Genomic DNA, 25,451 nt, shown 5'->3' with positions numbered 1-25,451 from the left:
GGAAAAAAAATTATTTTTTTGTGTTGGTAATTTGTGCATAAGATTAGGGGATTGTAGTTGATAAGGCAGTGATTGGACTTTTTAAACAGTGACATTAGCAAACAGGGTATTTGTGGCATCTTTTAGTTTTTTTTATTCATTAATGTTAAGAGGATTTTTTAGATTTTATCTGGTATGTTTCTATGAGTTAAAAAAAAGATTTGAATTTTTTTAATGATGTCAGTTAACATGTGAGGGAAAACAGCTAGCGATCAGAGCTGTTTCCATATTTATCAAATTTAGACATAGTAGCATAGTATTAGCATACATAGCAGTCTGACATAAAACTGCACATCAAAAATAAGTGTGCATGTCCAAACATACAAACACACAGTCAAACATGCATAGTTTGACATACAGTTTTACTTTCATCCCTTCATATGTACACCTCTGTACACTATGAGAAGAACAAAGACCAAAATTTAAAATGGAAAAGAGAGATTAAAGAAAGCCTAACCTATAAAATTAGTTTTGAGCTGTTATTTAAAACAAAATGATTCGACCAACCTGACAGACTGAGGAAGACTGTTCCAAAGTTTAGGAGCTACAGCCTCTAAAGAATGGTTCTCTGGTTTTAACACAGGCGCGTCGAACAACTGAAGACCCCGATCAGACGACAAGAGAGGCCAACTGCTGGGATCAAGTCTCATAGCTCTGCTACAGCAACAGAAGCTGGGCCATGTAAGGCTTTACATGTTATTAATAAAACTTTAGAATGAATCCTAAATTTCAGCGGAAGTCAGTGAAGGGCAGTAAGTATAAGGATTCAGGCTACAGCTAGTTTTTGTTAGCAGCCTAGTTGCTAGTTTCTAAACCAGGCTTACGGGCTAAGGAGGACAGTGAGACACACGTATAAAGTCAGTTAAAAGCGTACAGCACGCTAAAAACATCACAATCTTCACTCACTAGATTTGTCTTGTTGCGACTTCTCTCTCTTCCACAAAATTAAATTCCACTTGGGTCTCCGCTTTGATACTTTGATACATATCTATATCGTAAATAAGCATCTGCAGCTGATCCGAGTAGGACATCTGGGGAGCGTTTCAAACACAGGAGCAGATCTGGGAGCAAAACATCCCCTTTTCTTGGCTCTTTGTGTACATTAAGTTAACTTGCCGATGATGCCTGTGAATTTTTTAACTATGTATTACCTCATTTGGGTTGATTTATTTTTATAAAGCATATAAATGCCTCCACATTTAAACTAAAAAACTAATTTTAGTTAGAAATTTAAGTGTCAAAGTGACAAAGATCAGGGAATGCGTGAAGTGATTAGCGATCACAGTCACTAGGATTTGATAGTATATGAGCTGAAAAGAGTGGAGTTGTTTCTTTCTCCTCCCTCATGATTTCATGAGACAGAGACCAATGTCCAACTTTGTTTGTTTGTATTATTTCAGAGTAAATTCAGCTGCTGTGAGACACCTTTCCCAAAGATTGATTACTCTTGTAGCTAAACTGAAGGATTAAGGTGGATTTCCACATCTTTTTGAAGGGAGATGCTTTTACAGCTTTACAATATTTTTTAAAAGCCACCTCTAGCAATGAGAGAAAGCAGGTTGCAAATGTTTGTAAATGCTGCTTTGATTCATCAATGATATGTATTGCCCAAGATGAGAGTTATATGGAAACCTACATAAGATTTATATCAGGAATTGATTCATAGCATAATACCAACTCAATAAAACCTCTTGGATATTGGTCAGCTAAGCAGCAGAGGGGATTGCTAATCCTTTTCAGCCGCTTTGGTATTAATGAAATTAAGGGCAGGTGCACTAGAGGGGCAACTATGAGACAACCCCCCAAAACAGAAATGGATTTACAGGTGAAGGCCACTGAGAGTTTTCCCTCATCTTCTCTGACAACTTTTACCCCCTCACTAGCTTTGATTTTGGCTAGGATCAGTGTCACTACTGGTAGCATGCGGTAATACCTGTGCCCTACAGAGGCTGCACAGGTAGTTCAACTCTTCCAGGACGACACATCAATATATGCCACTGTCAGAAGGTTGGCTCTATATGCCAGCACAGTCTCAAGAGCATAAAGAAGATTCTAAGAGACAGCCGGTTACTTCAGGAGAGCTGGACAGGATCATAGAGGACCTTCACCAATCACCAGGACTGGTATCTCCAATAAAATTGATTCATGTTTGTGGCTGTAATGTGACAAAATGTGGAAAAGTTCAAGGGGGCCAAATACTTTTGCAAACCACTGTACTAGAATTAGAAGAGCCTACACTGGTGCAGTGGGTCCTAGGTACTTCATGATGCACGACACTGCCTGGCCTCATATGGTGCGAGTCTGCAGGCAGCTCCTGGAGGATGATTGAATCAATACCAAGCTCACCTCACCAAAAATAAGTAAAAATACAACACCTCTGGGACATTATGTTTCAAGGTGTCTTTAAATTCAGTTCTCTGTAGGCTGAGCATTTCCATTTGCACCAAATGGCATCCTTATATTCCTAACGTATTACCTTGTCCATACGAGTATAGATGTCCAGCATTATTATTTTTTTTTCCCTGATGTGATTTCAAAGCGTTTCTTTTACATTTTTCGATCAGTGTATTTTAACTAATTCTTTTCTGATAGTGAGCACTACAGACTGATTTAGTCTGTACCTTGGAAGTAAAAACAAAGTTTTTGAAACAAAGATTTTCTCCAAAAAAAAAAAAAAAAAAAAATCCACATACTCGAGCTGTTCACAACAGCAAAAATATGAACAGCTTCCATGGAAAGGAAAGTGTAGATTGAATAGCAGCTGTGCTGTATGATTTGACAACGAGAGTACATTTGAAATCTAACATCAAAATGTCACAGGTTAATACTTTAAAAAAAGGTCTTCTTAAGAGCTCAGCCTGGAGGTCTAAGTTAAAAGTTAGGTAATCTGACACTAGCTACATCAGTAGGACAGCAGTGCATACGCTCAGAGATGTCGACTGAGGACATGCAAGATTAAAAAAAAAAAAAAAATTCTTCCAGCCTGCAGTGATGAGTCTCTGGCGTCTCTTTCTCTGACAGTTGCAGACACTGACTACGGTACAAGGTGCTGTCTTCAAAGACAGCCGCAGCATTAATGTAGACACTGACACTGTCATTAGATACGACGCCCACACCATTTAACACAATAAAGCACTGTAAGTCAAGGCCCATTACTCCTGAGTGATGACATCACTTCCATTTGATCCTGTGTTATGATTTCGTGGTTTTGAGCTGGACACAGAATGAGAGATAAGCCTGTCTGAGGATAAATCATTGAGGGTCAACCTGTTTTGAATGTTGCCTCTGTTTCCCGTGGCATAATTTAACCCACTGGTCTCAGCTCAAACACTACACACTGAGTGCCACGTGGACAGTTAAGCTAGCAGGCCGACTTTCTCTGCACCGTGGTGAATTACTGCACATAATTGTGTACAGTTGCATTAAGTAACAACACACAAGTAGTGTGCACACCAAATCTCTGACCACACACCGAGTTTGTTTTCATATTTCATGTGGGCAAAGTAAAGGAAAGTTTCCATGTGTCCACATTCGTATTCATCCACATGCTCACAGCCATCTTCAGATTTTGTTATTGCAGTTTTTAACAACTATATTCATTCAGGACTGATTGTGTTGACCTACTTGTGCTACCAAGGACAATGAATATTTATAACACAGAGAAATTTCAATTAAATGGATCGGTAACAATGGGCATCTTTTTGCTTTCATTTTTTAAAAAATCTTATTAAAATTTTATTTGTTGTTATAATTGCTTTTGACACAGGATACGTGAAGAGTTGGTCACATGCATTTCTTCAGATTAGATTTTGTTTAGCTGGCTAAACATTTAAGAAACTGCTACAAAATATGGGTACTCCTTTTTAATAAAAACTACAACACATTTACATTAGCTTAGCTAGAAAAGTGGCTGTCTACCCAAAGTGTAAAAGACCCTATCATCTAACTTTTACAAGAGGACAAACGTGTCTTTTGAAATACTGAACCAGGGCCCTTCACAACATACTGAATACTAATCATCCCTGTTCGTTCGTTTCACAAAGAGAGTATGACATTTAGGGTCATCTTGAAAGGTAGATATGAAATGTAAAAGTAAGAGTAGAGGTTAAATGTGACATGAAGAAGAGGTCAGTCCGAAGTAATGTGATATTAGGAATGCACATATATAATTCCCTATAATACAAACAATGGCAGTAAAAACGGTTTTAAACAGATCTGTATAGTATCATTAACACTTAACACTAATAACCTTCAGATCAGTCTGTTGACCTTCAAGCAGAGGTCAGGGGTCAAATGTAACATGATATTTTATATTTTTAAACATTACATTTATTTACAATACACACCACATCTGTAAGAATCGTAGCTTTTAAGTTAGAGTAACAATGATTTTTGTCAGTTTTCAACCAATAAATCAATAAGTTGATCTTGAAGACCTCGTGGAAAACACCAAAACAGAAAATGGCTCAATGGTTTTCTGGCACATTTTTTCAATGTTGTTAAAAAGAGTGCTGCCATGTAGAAAATCGCATATTTCAGCAATTCAGCATTGTTTTTGGTCTTTGCAGATCAACACATTGTTTATATGAGCAGTGCCGTTTTTTGTGGATTGTATTTCTTAGACACTAATTCATGTCATCTTGAAATGCCAAATCATAACAAAAGGGTAGATTATTGCTCAATGATTTGCCACAAATGGTATTTAAACCATTGCTTGGGGACAGAAAAACGTTGAAAAGAAATAAGAAAGCCTGTGCCGATCAATATCATCGTCAATAATGTTCCACTCAAACGTTTCCTTTAGAGAGGTAATATGCATCTGTTTCATACACCACAAAACAACTGCATGAACAGCCAAGTATCTTATTCCCTCTGGGCAAGATACTTGGGCCAAGTTGCCTCTGATAAAATAAGGACTTGTCCATACATGGCAGAATTAAAATGTATGTGTCACCATATGCGTTGGCTAAGCGATACAATTAAACTGCTGCTGAATGTAGCAGTTGTGCTAAAGATAATCAAGGTTTTACAGTTTAATTAGCAAAGATGGCAGAACTTCCATAATCTGTAAACCTTCACAATCCTCCACAGAGCACAGACAGAAAAAACTAAATCTTTCTGCAAAGCAAGTTCATCAGCATGTTAACACAGCGTTATTAATGTGACTCCATTACATAGCATCAAATGTGTTTAATAAAAACGGCATCCCATAGTGTCACTATAATAACTGCTTTTTATAGCAGAAAACAAGTCTTATCTCCTTATTTCAGGGCCTCAATTATTGCTCAGCTAATTAAAACATTAAAGCAGTGTCGCTTAAATGACCTCATGAGGCGAGTTGGCACTGGAGCTGAGATAAACATGCAGCATTGTATGCGTTTACTTTCCCTGTCATTTGAATTCACGTGCAAGTACACGCAAAGACACCAAGAAAAATACTCTGTGCTGCACGAGCAGGTCCGTATTGATCGCTCATTAATATTCATCAGCCCATAGAGGCTGTAGTAAAGAGGTTCAACAGTGTGAAGAGAGCTTGGGAATGAGACAGGAAAGAAAGAAGGCTGGGCATGAACTATGAGAGGCTACGAGGAGGAACACAATGAATGAGCTTCGAGGTAGGGGAGAAGGTCGGACTATTTTTTTAAGCAGAAATAAGAATTAGAAGAGAGGAAATCCAAGCGAGGAAACTAAAAGCTAGGAGGGAAATGGAGGTGTGGAGACCTTGAGACCTCGATCCTATTACCGCAGAATCTTAAATAAGGCAGGCAGAATGCCTGGAACAAGAACACTCCTCTGTACAGCAGCACATGAACACTCATCAGCAATCAATATGTACATAATTTGAGACGGATAGTTCAAAGATGACTTTACTATTTTCCATTGCAGGGCTAGCCCTCAAAATGATCATCTTACTGATCACCAGTTTAGTTCAGCGATTGCTTTGTCTATAAAAATGGAAGGAAATAGGCTAAATGTACTTGTGCAATGACAGAAAAGAGGAAAGCTCCTGAATTTGAAAAGGTAAAGCCATCATTTTTTTTTAAAAACACCAACAATTATTCAAAATTTCTGTCAGCTACTGTTCCGTCTATTGTTTCAACACCACTCCACTGAAAGACAAATGCAAAAGTAACCATCGGTAGAGAAGTTTCAATCAAGAGACTTGACATTATTACAGAAACCATCCATTTTCTTAAATGACTATGCAACTTACTGTGACAGGGGGCTAGAGCTTTTCCCAGCTGTCATTAAGCAATTCAGAGTCATTTTACAATCATTAGCTGAACCAATATGTATGTTTCTGCACTGAGAAAAGCGGGGCACCTGAGGAAACTTACAAAGACACAATCCCACACAGAAAGGCCTCAGCTGACCTGCATGCTCGAGCCAGGAACCTTTTTTCCTGTGAGGTGAGAGCACTAATCCATGTCTTATTACTAACGAAGCCTTTTTTTAAAAATATTCATGGTGAGCTTATAAATATGTTACGGTACGCAAGCAGAGATATACAGACCTGAAAATTTAGCCAGACTGAGACTGGGGTTTATAAAGCTCAATTACGATCTGATTCTTTTATTTTTATTGGACTCCACTGTATAGGTGGCTGCGGTTCAAAAGGCAGAGCAGGTCATCTACTAATCGGAGGGTTGCGAGTTCAATCTCTGGCAAGAGGCTGAACCCAGAGTGTCTCCTGATGCATTCATCACAGTGCAAATGTGAACAGAAAGCACTTGGACATATAAAGAAGCACTTGAATGGGTGAATGACGCATGCTGTGCTTTGAGTGGTAGAAAAGCACAAAATAAGAACCACTAATTACCACTAACTGTGCAGTTTTTGGGCCGGGGTTCTGGTTTTTGTTTTTTTTTTTTAAATAGCCCAACAGCTCCGCAGCATTTTGGATCATTTTTAATGATAAAGTTAAAGATACACTAGTGCTGCCACACTAGTGTGTGATACCCACTAATATGTGATCACTGTTATGTGAATTAATTTAAGTAATTCTACTTTCAATGTAAGTGATATTTCCATTTGGGAGTGCCCTAAATAACTACAGTAATTTTAACAGGAAACTTGGTAACTACCCTGGGATATTTGTAGCGGACGCTCCATTTTTGTACCAGTAGGTGGGAGTGTGAGACCATGGTTTGGCCTGTTGTTAGCAGCCTGAATATGGCGTTATTTTTGTGCCACTATTCTGAGCGCACGTAAAAAAAATTTGCAGGTGCAAGTGTTGCATTTTGAGGAGAAATTTATTTTGAGCGAAGAAAAGCTGAATTTGAGTGAACAAAATTCATTGCTGCGTGCAAAAAATGTATTTCAGTGTTTGCTATTATCCACACACACAATAGCAGCCCCTCTCGCTCAGTTTTTGCACTTGCGCTCGCTCGCAATGTGTCGCTCGTGCTCTCAACATTTCAGCCCGTGCGCGCTCAACTCGTTCTGTACACCGTTATATTTGTGCCACAAAACCAGCCAATCACAGACTTGGATGCAAAAAAAATCTGATTGGCTGTTTTCGTCTCCAATCAGCTCGAAATGACGAAATGCAATATCCCAGAATCCATTTCGTCCAAAACTCAAACGAGGCAGTGGCGGAGGAACAAAGAGTGGCGGAGTTTGAAATATTACTCTTTCTGGGTCACAAAATAAACTTTTAAGATATTTTCATGCGAGAATGGTGCTGTGTAAACTTCTAATATCTGCTCGATTCATCAAGACATCACATATTTGCATAAGTGCTCTAACGTTTTCGGAGATGCCTGTTACCCACCAGCTGACCGAATACCTGGACTGGCCATTGGGCATTTACCCGGCGGGCCAGTGGTGATTTTTCATTTTTATGGTTGTTTGTTTGTTTTTGTAATGGTATAAACAATGAAAGGTGGTGGATTAGCCAACTGGTAATAATCAACTCTGGGCTGGACCAATTACAATACATCCGTATTGAGGGGAAAAGGAACGCGATTCGTCCCGGAATTCAGCGAGAATAAAAAAGACACAAAGCTGGAGTTATTCTGTGTCTTTGCTGCCTCTTCTCTCCTCATTCTCTCTCCCTCTCCTGTTGCTACTTCAGTCATGAAACTGATCAATGATCAGCTGATCGTCCCTCTTGTTTATCTCCCACTTTGCGCCAGAAACAGAAAACCAGCGGATGTTGCGCTAAACAACAACAGCAGCACGTTCAAGTTTGATCAGAAGGTTGAAATGTTAAAATCTCTAATGTTGTAGTACCTAAATATTGATAAATAAGTACTAACCTGTAAACCTTGATGATTATTTACACCTATAGATTGTAACCTTATAGTAAACAGGAAACAGTCAACTGCATTTTTCATCTTTAGTGCTGAATTATGAGAGGGCTCACCATCGTTGAGGTCCTGCAGCAGGTTTTCCTGGCCAGAGAAGTCGAGCTTGACTTTGATGTTGACAGTCAGTGTCACAGACTGGCCCGGCTTTAGAGGCAGGTGAGACAATGCCTCATCTAACTCCCAGCTCAGAAATTCCCCAAACACTTTTTCTGCAAACACACAAAACAAACATAAAGGATCGGTGAAACAAAGAAATATCGGAAAACAAATGCCAAGGAATTTCCCATTGGGATACAAGGTGGCAAGACGTGGATGCAAAAGTATTTGGTCAAAGTAAACAGAGACGCGCATGGAGCCATTTGAATGCAGCTTGCGCAAATGTGTGCTTACCAGAGCACTTGTTGGTGTGTGTGTGTGTTTTGTTCAAGAAAATGGAAAGAAACAGCATCTGAGGGGCATCTGATTTACCTGCCTCAGGCTGCACCATACAAGGTGTTACTATCACATTTCTTCTGCAGTAAGCTTTCAAGAGCAACAAAGCCGCCGATGGATCTTTTACCCACCAGTCTCTCGGTGCCCGTCACTATACCTGATGCTCTAATTTATGCCACAAACCCCTGCTACCTGCGAAAAATGGCTCAGCTGCATCCACTTCAGACAGAAGTGCCAAATGAATGATACATCACCTGAATAAAAGCATGTGTTCTGTCTGTGCAGGTGAGCCTCTCCTGCTCTGAGGTATTGGAGGAACAGCAAGCAGGCTGGGTTTAACACGCACTCACAGAATAAAGTGATATGCAAGCTCGCTGCAAGAACAACGGTTTACAATTCCCTGCTTGATTCATAAGCAAAGCATGTAAAAACCCTCTAAGAGGATGTGAACAGAGGCAGCATTAAATAAAGATTTTGTGAATAACACTCCCCTTTAAATATTCATAAACTCAGAGCTTTTTGCAGTGAATTAAAGGAGAGGGGGGCAATGAGATGAAGTAAATGAAAGGGGAAAGGGGGAAGCTATTTATTTAAATATGCAACATCAGGCCTCACATTTCTACAGGTAAACAGCTATGATTGTGGATGATGTCATCACACTCTTTGATTACAAGTCACAAGAATAGCAGCAGAAATGAGGCCTGTCTGAGCTGCAATAGGGCGAGAGTACAGGCCACCAGTGCAAAGCAGAGCTAATTTTAAAAGCCATGTAATCAATAACACCACTGTGAAAGTTGTATTGCTCAGCTGTGTTGGGTTAAAGATGCGCTCTACATTCGAATTTTAAAGAGATTTATGAATATCATTTTCAATTTTAAAACAAACATCAAGCTAATGCTCAATTTGCATAATTCTTCTGAAAAACCAATCATTTCAAATTAAGATTACAAATCTCTAGCTTAATAAAATCAGTAGTCAGACACATTTCTCATGATCAAGTCTGTCTGTAGATTCAAGAGCTGTGTTTCTCTGAGCCACTGTTCTGGCTGATTCTGCTATGGAGCTCTCCTTTGTTGATGACCAGATCTTTTTTTTAATGAACCATCACCAATACACTTAAATAACCTCACAGGACAAAACGCAGTCCTGTTTAATCAGATTTGATCACCTGCGTTCACCCTTCTCTGTGTAAATGTACATTTTTGAGAGCTAAAGCAACAAGTGTCAAGAATTATAGTTGTTGCAGTAACTAACTTTGATTACAAGGTGATGGGAGGCAACCTGTCTTCAAACAATTGCGGCCCAACTCTGCCTGCAAGCCCTCTCAGGCTGCCCAGAGGTTGCCCAGAGGTTTTCATGTAATTGCTTTCCAATTTACACAACACATTGCGGTCAGTCTGAGTCAGTCTACGCCGATGAGCCTGTGTCTCTTTACAACTCAACCAGTTGATAACTGACTGTATTCTAGTCGTATTCAAATATGAAAGTGAGTCGAGGAATTTCACATCTGTGAGGTTCTGACTGGACACCGAATGTAAGTAGACGGCAACAGATTTTCAACTTTCTCCAATTCATCACAGTTAATCACCGTATCATCACAAACAGTTTGCATGAAATTGCTAACTTGACCTCATTCAACCACAAAGAGCAGATTAACTCCATCTTATTATGTTTATTTGAAAATACCAACTGAATGTGAAAGATCCTTGGCTTAAAAGCAACCATTGTGCAAGTCATTGACAGACCACCACAAACATTTTGTTCGTGCACTGGTCTCCAACCACTGTGTTTGCTAATGTGACTACAGCAGAAAGTAGGAAAATGACAGCTGTTTCCTGTCCTCCTTATATGCTCTGTATAGTTTGACGCAGCTTCTGTTTTAAAAATAATAATAATAATAATAATAATTCTTGTGAAATTGCAAGCATTGTCTTGAGTGACTGTGATTAGCTGCACTGGCCCCATCAAAACCAGAACATGTGTTAGGTGCCCCTAGTACTCCGAAGGGAGTCATCCTGATGGAGTCAAATGACAAAGAAACGCAGAGGCAGCCGACAGTCTGCTCCTGGTAACACAGTCACTGGAGCATTAATAATCCCGTTTACCTTTCATGTTACGGGCTGTGCAGACAAAAGTATTTCATCCTCCTGAGACATGAATTTGTACAGAAGTGTTTCTGAAAGACGACTGAAGCGAGGTTTATATCTAAAGCGCAGCAATGAAGTTACAGTGATGAACGAAAGGTCTGACACCAGTTTATTTTCTGCTATTAAGAAACGATTCAGTTTATGTCTATGCTTATTTAAAACTAATACAATAAATTGCTACCTTTGTTATCTATACAGTCGTATGAATATATATTTATTTCTGGGAAAATGGCGCGGTCTCATATTCCAAGATGGCTGTGTGCGCGCTGCGGCAGAAAGAGTAATGTTTTGTTTGTTTTGCCACAGATGTCTTCCTATTGTGACTGTGCTCATCTTTTATTCATTCAGCTCCCAGAGAGAATGGAGAGAGAGGCTCTCTCAGCTGTGACCTGTCTAAAGCCACTACCAGTTTATGACAAAGGAGGCACAGGTGGGAACAAGTAACACGATGATCAGGAAAGACTAGTTTTGTCCACATGGTGCTACACTACCACAGCCTCTGTCCCCAGACTGAATCAGACATGCAGCCCAGGCGTGATATCATAATGCTGAGTATATGTATGACTGAACAACGCCTAGGGAGAAAAATATGAAGTACCACAAGTTTATCAATGCATGAAACCTGACGACACTCAACTCCACAGGAGGCCAGACACAAAATATGCAATGAGAATTTGTGCACCTGACACATTCTCACTCAATCTTAGTGTGCAATGTTAAAGTAGTGATTAGTTTTCCATCTAAATGTAGCACAAAAAAAATTAGCAAAGAAAACATGCAAATCAACACATTTTCCGCTGAACAGCTGGTGCCATTAATTCTTCCAGGTGGGCCTCGTTAAGTCGCTGAAGAAGAAAAAGCTCAAAGAAAATTATGTTAAGAGACACAACGTAACCTTAAATGAATGATAAAGATGGTGAAAACATGGCATTTACTTTCATGATTGTGATGAATGATGCTGTCTGTTCAATCCAGGAAAAAAAAAAAAAACAACACATTGAATGCTTCCATCCGCCACCAAAACGACATGTTTTGGTGTTTATTGCTCCATTTTTACTCCAGCTCAATCCGAATTTACACCAACTTTAAGTCAAGCGGAAGAATGTTTTGTGAAATTTTTACCAGCCAAATCTTTTTAAGATGTCTGCTTCAACTCATCTAAAACTAACACACAGCTTTAACATGAGTGCTGTAAATCATTGATCATCTTTGAGGTTTTATACCCATTACTGCAAAAACTGTGTTTGAAATGTAAAGAAAAAAAAAAACAGTTAACATTAACATCATTAGCAGCACCGGTTGGCGGTACTGATGCTTACTTGATGGTTGTTTTGTTTTTCAAATGGATTTGAAGAACATACTAACTAAAGATGTTCTTTTCTAATAAGAGGTAAATCACAATCCTTATACGAGTGTATTTTATCATCAAAGTTTATGTGTTAGAAGCGTAAGGATTTGACCTAAGTTTGAAAAAGCCCAAGTTGTGTTGCTAGAAGACTGGTTCACAGCAGCTCTCGTAGGGTGGTTTTGGTTTGCTGTGGTCACTAGGTGTTATAAGAAAGGACCAGTAATGAACCAGTGACAGAGTCGTAAGTGGCAAAGGCTCACTGATGCATGTGGGTATTGAAGGCTGGTCTGTATGGTCCGATCTAACAGATGAGCTACTGTAAGTGCTGAAAAAGTTGATCTCACTTTTCCTGTTTTGGCAGCAAAAGCAGGAACAACACAATATTAGGCATGTGTTCGTAGTTTTATGCCTGATCGGTGTACAGATACCATGCTGTTTTGCAGACATGTATAAAACTATACACTTGTTTCTTGCATATATTTCCATCTGCACCTGTTTTCCTTACACAGACACACGGAGAGGGTACAATTATCAAAGTGGTCAGTTATTTAGAGTTACGTTTTGTCACAATCAAAATGTTTTGCTATGATCTGATATGAAAGGCACCTCTACCCAACCCTGACATGCACATTTTAAAGTAACCCAAACCCTTTTTATAAGGTGATCGCCTCTAACATAGACAGCAGCAGTATGAAGAAATGATCTGTTTACAATAGTTATCAAAAAGGGTCCCGGCACTCCAAGAGAACAAGGTAAAATAAAGATGCTCAAAAAATGTTTTGATGCTTCAAGAGTATTTTCTGTTTATGACAAGTTTATGTTTAAAGTGAGCGCTTGACTTTCTTGAAGACATTCTCTGCATTATGATATCCATTGTTCCTGCTTTAGTCTCCAGACCATGTTTAGGAATCACAGAGGAGATTTTCTGTTCCAGAGCCTAAGGTTTGTAAATCTGGGGGTAAACCAATTTGTTTTAATCGGCTGATGGGGGGAAAAACAAAACAATTTTTTTGAAAACTGTTGCGTAACTCTACAGAAACTATAGCTGAAGCTTTCTGAAAGCCTAGATAACAAAATATATAAAACAAAACAGTATTTTGGTATAAAAGAAGATGGGATAAGGCTGCAGTGTCAGTTATACACACTGCAAAAGCATCATCTCTTCACTGCATCGCAGAAAAAAAAAAGAAGAAAGCCAATTTGGACTCTGCCCCTCTCTTCTACATTGTCTGTCACCTGAGCGTCCTTGTTTCTTAGAATTACTCAATGATAACATGTACAATAAATGAAATGTGCAAGTTTTTTGCTGAACTATCTGTACGTAAAGTCTTTCTCTGAGAAAGCAGCATGTGTTGCATCATCTCTTCTTTTTACAATCCACACAGTAAGTGTTTGGGAACTGAGAGGATCAAAAGTTGTAGTTTTAACAGCCAAAATTTTCCCAGTTTAGGAAAGAATTTCAGCTCCTGAAAGGTTCAGGGACCAGACCAGCAGCATCTATGCTAGTATATTACTTCTATGTGGTTTCTGAGTGTCTTGCACATATAAGCAAGGCCTCCCCCTGCCTGGATGTCAGGATAAGCTATCCCCGAACCTGTATATTCTATTTTTCACAGCAACAGGACCTTCACAGAAGCTAGATTTTGGACTTTGCGGTGATACCGAAGAGGATGCTAAAGGAACATATTCTTCATACCTCTTTTCCAGCTTTTACTCAGCAAACATTCTCACAGCTTATTACTCTTACTTTTTCTGCAACATATGCATCGGGGCAATCTGGAGTTCTGCACGTTGCTTAAGGATCCCTGACTAGAAGACTAAAGGGTTAAACCACTTACAGTGACTGGGGAATAAGGGAGACCAGTTCCCTGTCCTTTACAGTCCATCGTCACATTAAATTTGTATGCAGAGATTTCTCTGGATTCTACCATCTGAGATTTTACACACTGCACATTTAAAAACAAGGATGCAAATAAATTACATGTGAAAACATCTGAGTTGACTGCTAAACTGTTAAATAATACAAGTTGAAGTGTACAATTCCTCATTATTAAATAGTGGGACATTAGTAGAAATCTTACCCAACCAGACTAAAAATACATAGTCGCTAAAATGTGGTTATTTCTTCTAGGGCTTGCCTTATTTAAGCCACACTACTTGAAGCTGCAGGGGTTTCACAAGTGACAGCAACAAAGAAGATGAAGTTACACAGAAAAGAAGTGGATGATCAACTGCACTGCAATCCAATTAGGGGGTAAGGTTGTATCATGCAGCCCACCAGGCTGTTCTTCCTCTGAGGCAGCATGTTTGTTTTGGCCTAACAGTCATTTTCTGACTAGAAAGCTTTAACAAAAAGGCTCCATCAAATAACAGCGGGAGATTGTTATTCAATATATGAATTCTCTCTACTCCAATACATGAAAATCATCTACATCTAGAATAAAATTTGAACAACTACCTACAAGTACAGCATTCCAAATGTAACATTACCCGCAAATATAAACTCAACATCTTAATTCAGAGCTTCTGTCCCTACAATCTACACAAATGTGCCACTTGAGTTAATTATTACACCTTAAGATGACCAAGTGTACCTTTTTTGGCTATAGATAGATAAATGTATATATCTACTAATTTTTACGCAACTTATTCAAGATTTAAAGATGCAATATGAGGCGAGAATTTAAATTTCACAAAATGTTTAAAAAATTAAATTTGATAATTCGTTTTTAAAGCCTTCCCGTTTCCTTATTTGTTTGGGTTAAATGAGAAGCACATAAGTAATGCAGGAATCAGCACTGCCTAAGTTGGCTGCATTTGCAGGTTCAGATGTAAAAACAGATACAGCTTTGAGCCGTTTTTAACACTAGAGCAGTGCTATTGAAACACCAGTCCATTTTACAAGTGTATGTATGACTCGTAATAAAAATATATAAAATCCTTGATCTCAAGTTTGGACCTTTTTTAAAGGCTAAATTTGTAACGTAATGTACTTTATTTTCTAAGAATGTAGGAATACATTATTTATCAAGGCATCTACTGTATGTTCCAAAACAGATTAGATTCAGCGACTCTGACAAACTTGAGACACAAAGACGACATCTCTTTGTTGCTCTGCCCAAATCCTCTTGTTGCTTAGTGCACAGTTTCTTTTCCTTTCAGTGTCTGTGGTTGATTGACCGCAGCTGACAGGCTGCTTGTCAGCGTGACCTCCTGCCTATGGCACAATGCTGATGCATCTGGTTTATACAAGAGTTCACGGCTGTACAAAAACAGTATTCGGTATTTTATTATTACTCCAAAGATGAATGAGCATAGCAAATGTTTAATTTCACTTGGACTTTAGACAGTCTCAACTCACTCTTAGCCACGATAGGCTTCAGAAAACACTCGTTAAAACAAAAGATGAAACTTATCTGAACAAACAGAAGTTTATTACAATTTGACCAAAACAGATCAAATGAATTCATGCATTTGAGTCATTTTTGTACCAGCTCTCTCCCTTCTCAGCTACTGCAGCTCTAAGAACAACCAATACAATACTATAATACTGTGTAGATTGGTAGAAAGAAAATCCATAAAAACTCAATAGTGCTTCTAGACTCAGTAGTACTCACTTCAAATGCACCAACTACCACAGACCTAAAGCAGAACACTGGACAAATATCCAAATTAAACTACTACTACTGTAAAAATGTTTCCTGTTTGTAACTTCTATTCAAAAATTGTTCCTAGTAACAGTGCATCCTGAGTGCATTATTCAATAAGACCATTTAAACCGTTTCAACAGGCAGTATCATCACAGACAGCCTTGAGGAGCAAAGCAAAACCTAAATTGAATTTTTTTTTTTAAAGATGTTCTGTGACACACTCCAGACGGAAGCCGATCTGACATTAAAATGGCCTTCAAAGGTCTCACAGCTCAGATGTGATACTTTATTGGTTACAGGGTTTCTTTCTTTGTACTGTAACAAAGCCTGCAACACTGCACCCATGGAAATAGGAATGCAATCTGGATTGTGGTCATTGTGTCACAATTAGATCAAAGAATGAGAGGGCTTTGGCATGTGCTTACTCATGCATCACGCAATTATGATGTATATTACCTGGAACTTGTTGCGTACAGTAGATGTTACAAAGCAGAACATACAAAAGTTAGCTGGAAAGTTAGCATGAAAGAAATGTCTAACCAGGAGAAGTCAAACAACAATGTAATATTATGTGCACCTAGGAACTCCACTGTTCTACTGGGTCACTTCAATGCCTTTGGCGATCTGAAGGTGTGATGGGGCATATTATTAGTTTTCCCAGTTTAGGTTTTTGTGATTAGTTTCTCATTTAGTTGGATTTCATGTTTGGTTAACGTTGTGTTTTTGGCCCGAATAAAAGGCACACTTTTTGTTAAAATCAAGTTCCATTTCCATGTTTCGTTTGTCTGCATTTGGGTCCACTGCTGTCTACTCCACGGAGCATGATGGCTTGAGGTGTGTGGAAGTTTGCCCAACCAGTATGTTGGTATTTTGTGGACTTGGAGAATGTGCTGGAATGCATCCAAAATACTTGGTTCACATTTCTCAAAACAAGTTAAACTCATTCCTGGAGAGTGTTGGACTTCACCAGTTCTTTATCATCTGTTCAAGTGTTGCTCAAGTGTTCGAGCCACGTGGAGATCGTCAAGTACGGTGGACTCAGGATTTTGTCTCTGCTTCTTGCAGATGACGTGGTTCTGTTAGTCTACCAAGCCATCACCTACGGCTTGCACTGGAGTGGTTGGCAGCAGAATAACAAGCAGCTGTGGTGAAAAATCTTCAAGTTTGAGACCCAGTTCAAGACTAAAGTAGAGGCAGTTCAGGAATCAGACGATGATGCCTCCTGGGCGCCTCATAGGTGAGGCGTATCTAACAGTCTTAGCCCGTGGGACCAGAGCAGACCCAGGACATGCTGAAGACATGTCCGTGAGGTCGCTTAGGAATGCCTCAGTGTCCACCGAGAAGAGGTGGAGATAACTGCAGAGAGGGAGGTCTGGGCATCTCTGGTTAGACTGCTGCCCCTGTGACCTGGACCACGGTAGGCAGCGGAAATTGGATGGTAGCTTGCCTTTTAATGTACAGAGTGTGAGATTTGATGCACAGCCCTATTTCCAGCGTTAAGAGTAATGTGTTGATCACAGCCAGTATTAAACAAAGCGACCATATCTGTGAATTAAAGTGACCATATCTTTAATGCATTTAAAAAGGACGCCTAGAAAGAAACTTTTATTTCCAGATGGTAACAAAAAAAGCCCTGCTTTCATGTGCATTTTCATGCATTTGATGGTTCACTGATATTGACTCTAAAAATTGGGGATACTGATATGTCAGAAAGATTTATAAGTCCTATTGTTGAGAATCAGAGAATAAAACAGGCAAAGAAAAAAATAAGACAGGAAAAAGGCACTTGTGACTAATGATGACCTAAAAGCACTAAATAAGTTATACCATAACTACACTTTCAGGGGGGCTCAATGGATAAGTGCTACTGTTGTTGGTCTGACTACGAATACTGGTCCTTAGCAGACAAAAATTTAAAGGAAACGAAAAAGAGAATCAGTTTGAATCAGAGGAATAAGCAGAACTGAAATTGGAGAAGATAAGCATTCAAAGAAGAGGAAGGACTTGAAAGGGCTGGATAAAGATAAAACAGCAAAGACTTAAAAACAAAAGAAGAACAGAAGATTTCATTCACAAGGAATTTGAACAACAAAGGAGGAGAAGAGAAGAGCTTTCTGCTGTATCTTCTTTGGACAATTAAGAAGTTTAAATACTTAAAACAAAAACCTTTTTTATAGTTGGACCTTTTTCACATAAGGTCTTAAACACTGTAGCTCTGAAGAATTGTATAAGATAATAACACTCAGCATATTAAAACAAAAAAAAAAAAAAAAAGACTGGTTGTCGGATTTAATGATACTGCTCAAATCCTTGGGTAGAGTAATGATATTTCATCTGTGTCTTTGATATTATTGAGGCGCTGGATGTTTCAAATTTGGACCCAGAATATTTATCACTTCTTCATCCAACTCTGAAAATAACATTCCCTGGGAGGCAACGCTATATTTGCAGCATAAAACAAACAAAACGGTACCACAGTTTTATTTCAAAGAGAATGCTTTGTTAACTAGAGAGACTACGTTGTTCCTTGGAGTCCAGCCAGCACGGAGCTTGGATGTGTGAGATGCAACAAGCTTCTAAGAGGTAGACATCAGTGGATTACTGTGTGCAAATCTTGTAAGTCTTGTACCATTTACCATTGACCAGCAAATTACTATCTATCTTAAATCAAAAACTGGGCAGCGCTTTTGTATAGAAGGCAAGAGTAAAGCGCAGCACCTCTCTCATCCTGCTGTCGCTGAGTTATAAATTCTACATCAGGACTGGACACCAAAGGCTTGTGCCATCTCTACACAATAGAGTCTTCAACATATGTGAAAGACCAAGAAAAGTCAGACTAGACTGACCTCATGAGTGTTAACCCTTGGGCAGAGGAGGCATGGAGCCTGTCATCACAGAATTTTGAAGCCATTTCAGAAAAGTCAGATCAGTTTCAGATAAAAGGAAACTGCTCCCAGCTTCTCCTCCTTCACTCATCGCTGCGTGATTAAACTCCCACTGATACCACAGGGAGTCAGAGTGTTTTAAAAAAATAAATAAATAAAAAAAAAAAAAAAGCTTCAAGAAATCTTTCCTTCATTTTAAATGTCTGTATTTCTGAGGCTAAACTGAGGATATACAAAGGTATTTTCTTGGCAGGATCTACTTTAGTATGTGGGGAAGAAAGGTGTTTTTGTCAGAATTAACAAGTGAAAATGTCAACAGACTTCTGTCTGCATCTGAAAAAAGAAAAATGTAAAATTGAATTTACATAGCGACACAGGAGCAAGTAATAGAAGCAATATTTTAAAAGCTATGATAAGTTTTGCTCTTGGTAGTGTTGAATAATTTAGGGTACTCGTTATAAATTAAAATAGTTTACAGCAAGAATAACTGGAGTAGCATTTTACCAATGGAGACAGCTCCGAGTAAAGAAATCAATAATGATTTTAAATATGGTCAAGTGACACTGGTTTCTCATAAACTGGAATGCTTCCAGCTATTAATGCTAATGCAGTGGTTCAGTGTCAGAAAACGAAGCACTTGGAAATAACCCACAATAACCGGCATCATTATTTTTACGTTTTGTCCAATAAAAATTTGCCAGTATTTAGACTTAATGGCAGTTACTTTACAATAATATGTGATAAGCATTTCACTACGTACCAAGGTGTTTTCTAAACCAATGTGCCACATTTAGAATCACCAGTTAACAAAAAAAAAAAAGCCTGCCTTTGTATTGTGGGAGGACGCACCAAAAGCCACAGAAAGGACCCAGCCAACCAGCGGACCTGAACAGTGGTAGCCACTGCACCACCAAATTCTCAGGACACACACTGGCTTTCATGTTTTGTTTACTACAGAGAAAACCTTCCCAACACTGTCACCTGGAGATGGAATTTTGAGTCAGATTTTGAACTTGTATAGCTTAAAACAAACACGCACACACACACAGTATATGTATATACACATTACCAGTCAAAAGTTTGGACCTTCTCATTTAATGTTTTTTCTTTATTTTTGCTACTTTCTACATTGTAGCTATATACTGAAGACATCGGATAACATAAAGCAAAATCTCTGGAATTATGTAGCAAAGAAAAAATTTGATGAATAACTCTAAATATGTCTTGCATTTTAGATTCCTCAAAGTAGCCACCCTTTGCTTTGTGCAATTTATTGCTTTATAAATGGGTTTGGGACCATCAGGTGTGTTGTGCAGAAGTCAGGTTGATACACAGCTGGCAGCCCTATTTAACATCTGTTAGAATTCATATTATGGCAAAAACCAATCAGCTAAGTAAAGAGAAACGACTTTAAGCACTGAAGGTCAAGGAAATCTCACATAAACAGCACCTCGGATCAGAGCCCAAATAGATGCCACACAGAGTTCCAGTTCAGACACATCTCTACAACTGTTCAGAGGAGACTGCGTGCATGGTCCCCGCCGTGCATGGAGGAGGTGATCAACAAGTGCTCAACATCTGTGGGAACTCCAAGACTGTTGGAAAACCATTTCAGGTGACTACCTCATGAAGCTCATTAAGAGAATACCAATAGTGTGCAACAAAGGAAATCTCAAAGGGTGGCTATTTTGAAGAATCTAAAATACTAAACATGTTTTGATTTATTTTCACATTTTGTTTACTACGGGTTTATCCAACTTTAACAGCTAGCATATATTCTTTCTTGCTGAAAGAATAACAAAAATCACTGATGACTCGCTTTTAAATGAGAGCAGGTACACGGCTTCTGCACAAAGACGTAAACACAAAGCGCGGACCAGCAGATCAGAATCAGTGAGATGTCGCCTTTCTCACCCGACGGCACGGACACGGTCGGGGCTGAAAACCAACAGCTCGCTGATTCTGATGTTTCGGCGGGTCCGCGCTTTGTGTTTACGCCCTTTTTGCGCTGATTCTAAATCTGTTAGTTTTATCTCTCTCCAAACAATATTGACCGAACCAGCAGCAAAAGAAGATCCAAACTACGCTTCACATAAACATCGTCATGAATTCCCTCTCTCTCTCTCTCTCTCCCTCTCTCTCTCTCTCTCTCTCTCTCTCTGTATACTTCAAGAACAGTTTCCCGTCTATCCCCGAAATCTGTTTTCTGCATTATTCGCTTGCTTGTTACGCACAAGACTACAGTTATTTACAGCGCTGTCGGCCGATGGTTTTTTTTTTCCTTTTACTTACTTCCGAAAAGAAAACCTAATTTCTGCCGTTCAATACTGAACAAATTTAAACTTTTTAAAATTATGCAAAATGCAAAACGCTTAGCCGTGTCTCTAATAAAACCGCTGTAACTTCAGAGGTAATGTTCTTGAGTTGATTAATGGTTTTCTTTTGTTTGTGATCTACTGCAGAATATTTTTATAAATTCTAGGCCAGGAAAATCACCTTCATGTTTTTCTGTGTTTTATCTTCAGCTACTTTGACACAAAAGCATCTGCTGTGATGCTCACACCTTTGATAAAGTCTGGAAAGTGTCAGCTTCCTTTTTATAGATACAAAAATATGTAAATGTATTGATCTGAATTATAATATTTCTGACTGTCTGAGGCAAAATTTCCCAGATTCAAATCGAATTGAATCGTGGATCGAATCGATTCAGGACCTTGTGAATCGGAATCGAATCGATTCTAGAAATCAGTGACGATACCCAGCCCTACTAACGAGACAAAGGAAGCAAAACCAGACACATTAACATAAGACATGGAGCTTCAAAGTAAAACAGGAAACATAACACAGAGACAGACTTGACATGGGGATACAGCAGACATGGGAGACAGCAACTATGGATCACAGACAGAAAACCAGAAGACAAACAAACAAAACCCACACAGAGAACCTACAATTAAAATAATCCAATAACCCGTAAGACAAAGAAAGCTAGAATATAAAGAAACAAACAAAATCAAAGAACCAAAAACACGAAACACTGGGTCGACGACCCAGGCACCTTAACAGGTGACTTACTAAAGCAAAAGCTTGACAATGTTAAAGCAAAGCTGTTTAAAGGACACCCATTGTAGAGTTAATGACAGCTGGTTCCACTCTGATTTAAACAAAAAAGTAACAGCAGGAGACTTTACATTTGCAGCTGCACAGATACTAAAATATACCATCGACAGTTAAGTAAAATAAAAGTTACTTCAACACTGAAGTGCCAGATAACTTTGTTTTTCAAAAGAATAAATAAATTGCCTCCTTTTTCCACACAGACAATTAAAGGAGAACAAAAGCCAGCGAGTGACAGAGAAACAGAGTGAGGGGGACTGCAGAGATCAGACGGCCTGAGCAGGTGTTGAACAAAGAGACAGAACACAGACTGGAAAGCCACAAGAGCATGAAAGGTCCCCATGCACATACAACAAGGTAGCGACCCCTGCAGCACTGTGGACAAGCGGGCTGCAAGAGGCTGGAGCAAAAATTAAGTGGGCAGTAAAGTCCATCAAAGCCTATTGCAACTACAACACAGATAAGACACTCAAGGCACTCTGATTGTTTTAGCACATTTTTTTTTCCAATCCACATTTTCTTCTGCAATCCTACTGTGTTTTGAACTTTCACAATTTCGGTTGTAAATCTAAATCGAGAGCTAGAAAATTGAACAAAAAGGTATAATAAACAGACTTGGCTCATCTTGCTGAGGGTGCTTACCTTTGGTGCTGACAATCTTAGAAGTGAGCTCCAAAGTCTCTATGTCCTCAGATCCAATGTTCTCTAAGGTGATGGTCAACTGCTGCGTCTCTCCGTTGAACAGCTGGACAGACACGGAGCTAGACAGCTCTTCTTTGGACATGGGGTGAGGTGTGTAGGCTGACCTGTAGGTAGGTTCAGAGAAACACATGGCCATTATAACTAATCACAGATTAGGTGAATAGCCTTGAAATACAATCATATATGCATCATGTGGTATGTAGAAGTCTTGAGCCACCCCCCATTTTATTCAAAAGAGAGTTTAAGGTGCTGCTTCTCAGGATAGGTGAAGGTGTGTGTGTCTCCTCATATATTATGTTAGCCTAGCAGCTAGCCACGACATAGATAATTATTTCAACTAGTCCTATTTCACTAAGCTTTCAAACACTGCTGCTATTTAGCTTTACATCTTAATTTACAACCAAAGTTAAAGCAGTGCTCTATCTTGCTGGAAATGGTATATGATCTTTAGATGTCAAATTAACTAGCTAACTTACAGCCAACATCTGACCTTTCTAAACCTCATAAATCTTCATTTTCATGGAAGCCTGAACTTTAAACTTTATTGTAGCATGTCTGAGAACAACCACACCGATCATTTTATTGAAGCTGTAAGATTAACTTGGAGCCTTTTCAGTGATGCTTCAGCATTCATTTGCACTGAATGAGCATCCATCCATTCTCTTCTGCTTATCCAATTCAGGGTCACGGGGGGGGGCTGGAGCCTATTCCAGCTGCCTTAGGGCAGGAGGGGTACACCCTGGCTAACACAGGGACAGACAACTATTTGCAGTCGCATTCATACCTGTGGGCAATTTAGAATTATCACCTAACCCCACTAAATACATGCCTGTAGTGGGAGGAGGCCAAAGCACCTGGGGAGAACATGCAAACCCCACACAGAAAGACCCTGAGGCCAGATGGTGGGAACTGAACTCAGGACCTTCTTGCAGGCAACAACACTAACCCACTCCTGCCACATTTGGACTCAGAAATATTATTTTTAATGACATGGGGCATGCCAGCAAAAGATTCAGTCTCCAAACTAGAATTTCAATGTTCTAAAATATTAAAACTACAAATTTTGAGTTAATGTTTAGAATTCAAATGGTATAAATGTGAAAAGTGGAGCCTTAGATACTGCCGTTTAGTGCTGTAGGCAAAAAAAGTCTGTGAGGCACCCTGTAGAGACTCTCTGAGCTTTGAAGTCAAAACTCAAGGTCTACCTGTGCATCCTGTGAGAACACCACACACTAGAGCCAAATATTACACTTCTGTTCGAGTAGACACACGAACTATATTCCAGCATTAGAGAATAAAAAGATTTTCCACATCAAAAGCTGATGAGTGCTGTACTTACACAGGCATGACCTAAATAGTGAATTTTAAAGCAGCTTTCCTGTCAGAATGATTTACAAAAGTCCAGACGGCGTGCATTACCTGCTATTTACTGGTAGAAATCTTACCACGTGACTTCTACTTTCATTTCTCAAATAACACACAATCTTGGGCTATAATGTGGTTCATGACCTGGGTTTAAAAGAAAATTCTCCGCAGAGCTCTTCGCCGGGAGAGAGTGATCAGAGCGTGTTTGGACATTTTATCATTTCCTGATGAGTTCCTGTGTGAACGTTACCGTTTTTCAGCACAATCTATAATTTATTTGAATAACATCCTCAGGCCTAATATTGCTCATGTGACACATCGCGGACATCCTCTCAGTTCTGTACATATTATTTGTATTGCACTTCGGTTTTTTGCAAACGGGAGCTTTCTGTATAATATTGGTGACGCTGAGCACGTTTCCAAGGCTACCGTCTGTCGGGCAGTCAGGAATGTTACAGTTGCACTGAAACGTCTCCTGTACTCGTTTGTGGTGTTCCCCGGTCATAGACCCACAAGATTTATCAAAGAGGGATGGCACAAAATTGCAGGTAGCAGGATGAACAAAACTTAATCCATAATGTGGTGATACTTGAACTACTACTTAAATTTTACATTTCTTCTCACGGTTCCCAGGCGTGATTGGCTGTATAGATGGCACTCACATTCCAATCATTGCTCCTTCAGTAAATGAAGGAGACTATGTGAACAGGAAGTCTTTCCACAGCATTAATGTACAGGTACATAGTTCCCTGTAGCATTTCAAACTAACAAATTATTTCATTATAGTAATGGATGCTGCTTTGTGTTCTCTGCACTGTGAAGATCATATGTGATGCTGCCAACATTATCACAAATGTGGAAGCCAACTGCTCAGCCTCTGTGAGTGGTGGTGGTGGAGGACCCCCACCTGTTTTTCGGGCCTCCGCTTTTTTTTCTGTTGGCTATGACGGGTCACATTTGAGCATACAGAGTAAGCAAATATGTACTTGTAATGTGCTCAGATAATTTCAATAAGTGCTTACAGAGGGGAAATTAATGTAGCCTCTAACTGCAATTGATTTACATCGGACAAACAGACCAAGCACTATGGCTCATAATACAATTACACCTCACCTGTTTGGACTATATTTTTATATTTCATTTTTACTTGCTGCCAGGAACATTTGGGGCCTGTTGGGTTGCACCTGCGCTCACATCACATCACAAAATAAAATGTATGAAATAAAAAATAAAATAAAATATAATAAATAACGTGTTAAATGGGTGGAAATCCCTAGATCAATGTTTACATTAACACTCACGCATTGACTCTGTCGGCTATGTTTTGCCATGCATGCTCCCTTTCTTTTGCAGCCGAGGCTGTGTTACTTTTTTCTGCAAAATTTGCATGTTATCGGCATATGCTGCCATCAGAATTTCGGCCTCAAGCGCTGTAAAATACATTGACCGCGCCT

General features: G+C 39.2%; 1 protein-coding gene across 4 annotated transcripts in view; it reads right to left on the bottom strand.

The window, feature by feature from the left end:
- Positions 1-25,451, bottom strand: part of trappc9 (trafficking protein particle complex subunit 9) — a 233,446-nt gene that overhangs the window by 148,595 nt on the left and 59,400 nt on the right. For all 4 annotated transcript variants that reach the window (XM_040021480.1, XM_040021482.1, XM_040021483.1 and 1 more), the window contains 2 exons: positions 22,573-22,736; positions 8,408-8,560 (listed from right to left, as the gene is read on the bottom strand). In XM_040021480.1, the coding sequence (XP_039877414.1) occupies positions 8,408-8,560; positions 22,573-22,736 (317 nt within the window). The remainder of the gene's footprint in view (positions 1-8,407; positions 8,561-22,572; positions 22,737-25,451) is intronic.

The sequence above is a fragment of the Simochromis diagramma genome, unplaced genomic scaffold (genome assembly GCF_900408965.1).
Source record: "Simochromis diagramma unplaced genomic scaffold, fSimDia1.1 OVJJ01000753.1, whole genome shotgun sequence".
NCBI classification, from domain to species: domain Eukaryota; kingdom Metazoa; phylum Chordata; class Actinopteri; order Cichliformes; family Cichlidae; genus Simochromis; species Simochromis diagramma.
The sequence above is the reverse complement of the archived record's forward strand: the minus strand, read 5'-3'. Positions and strand labels throughout refer to the sequence as shown.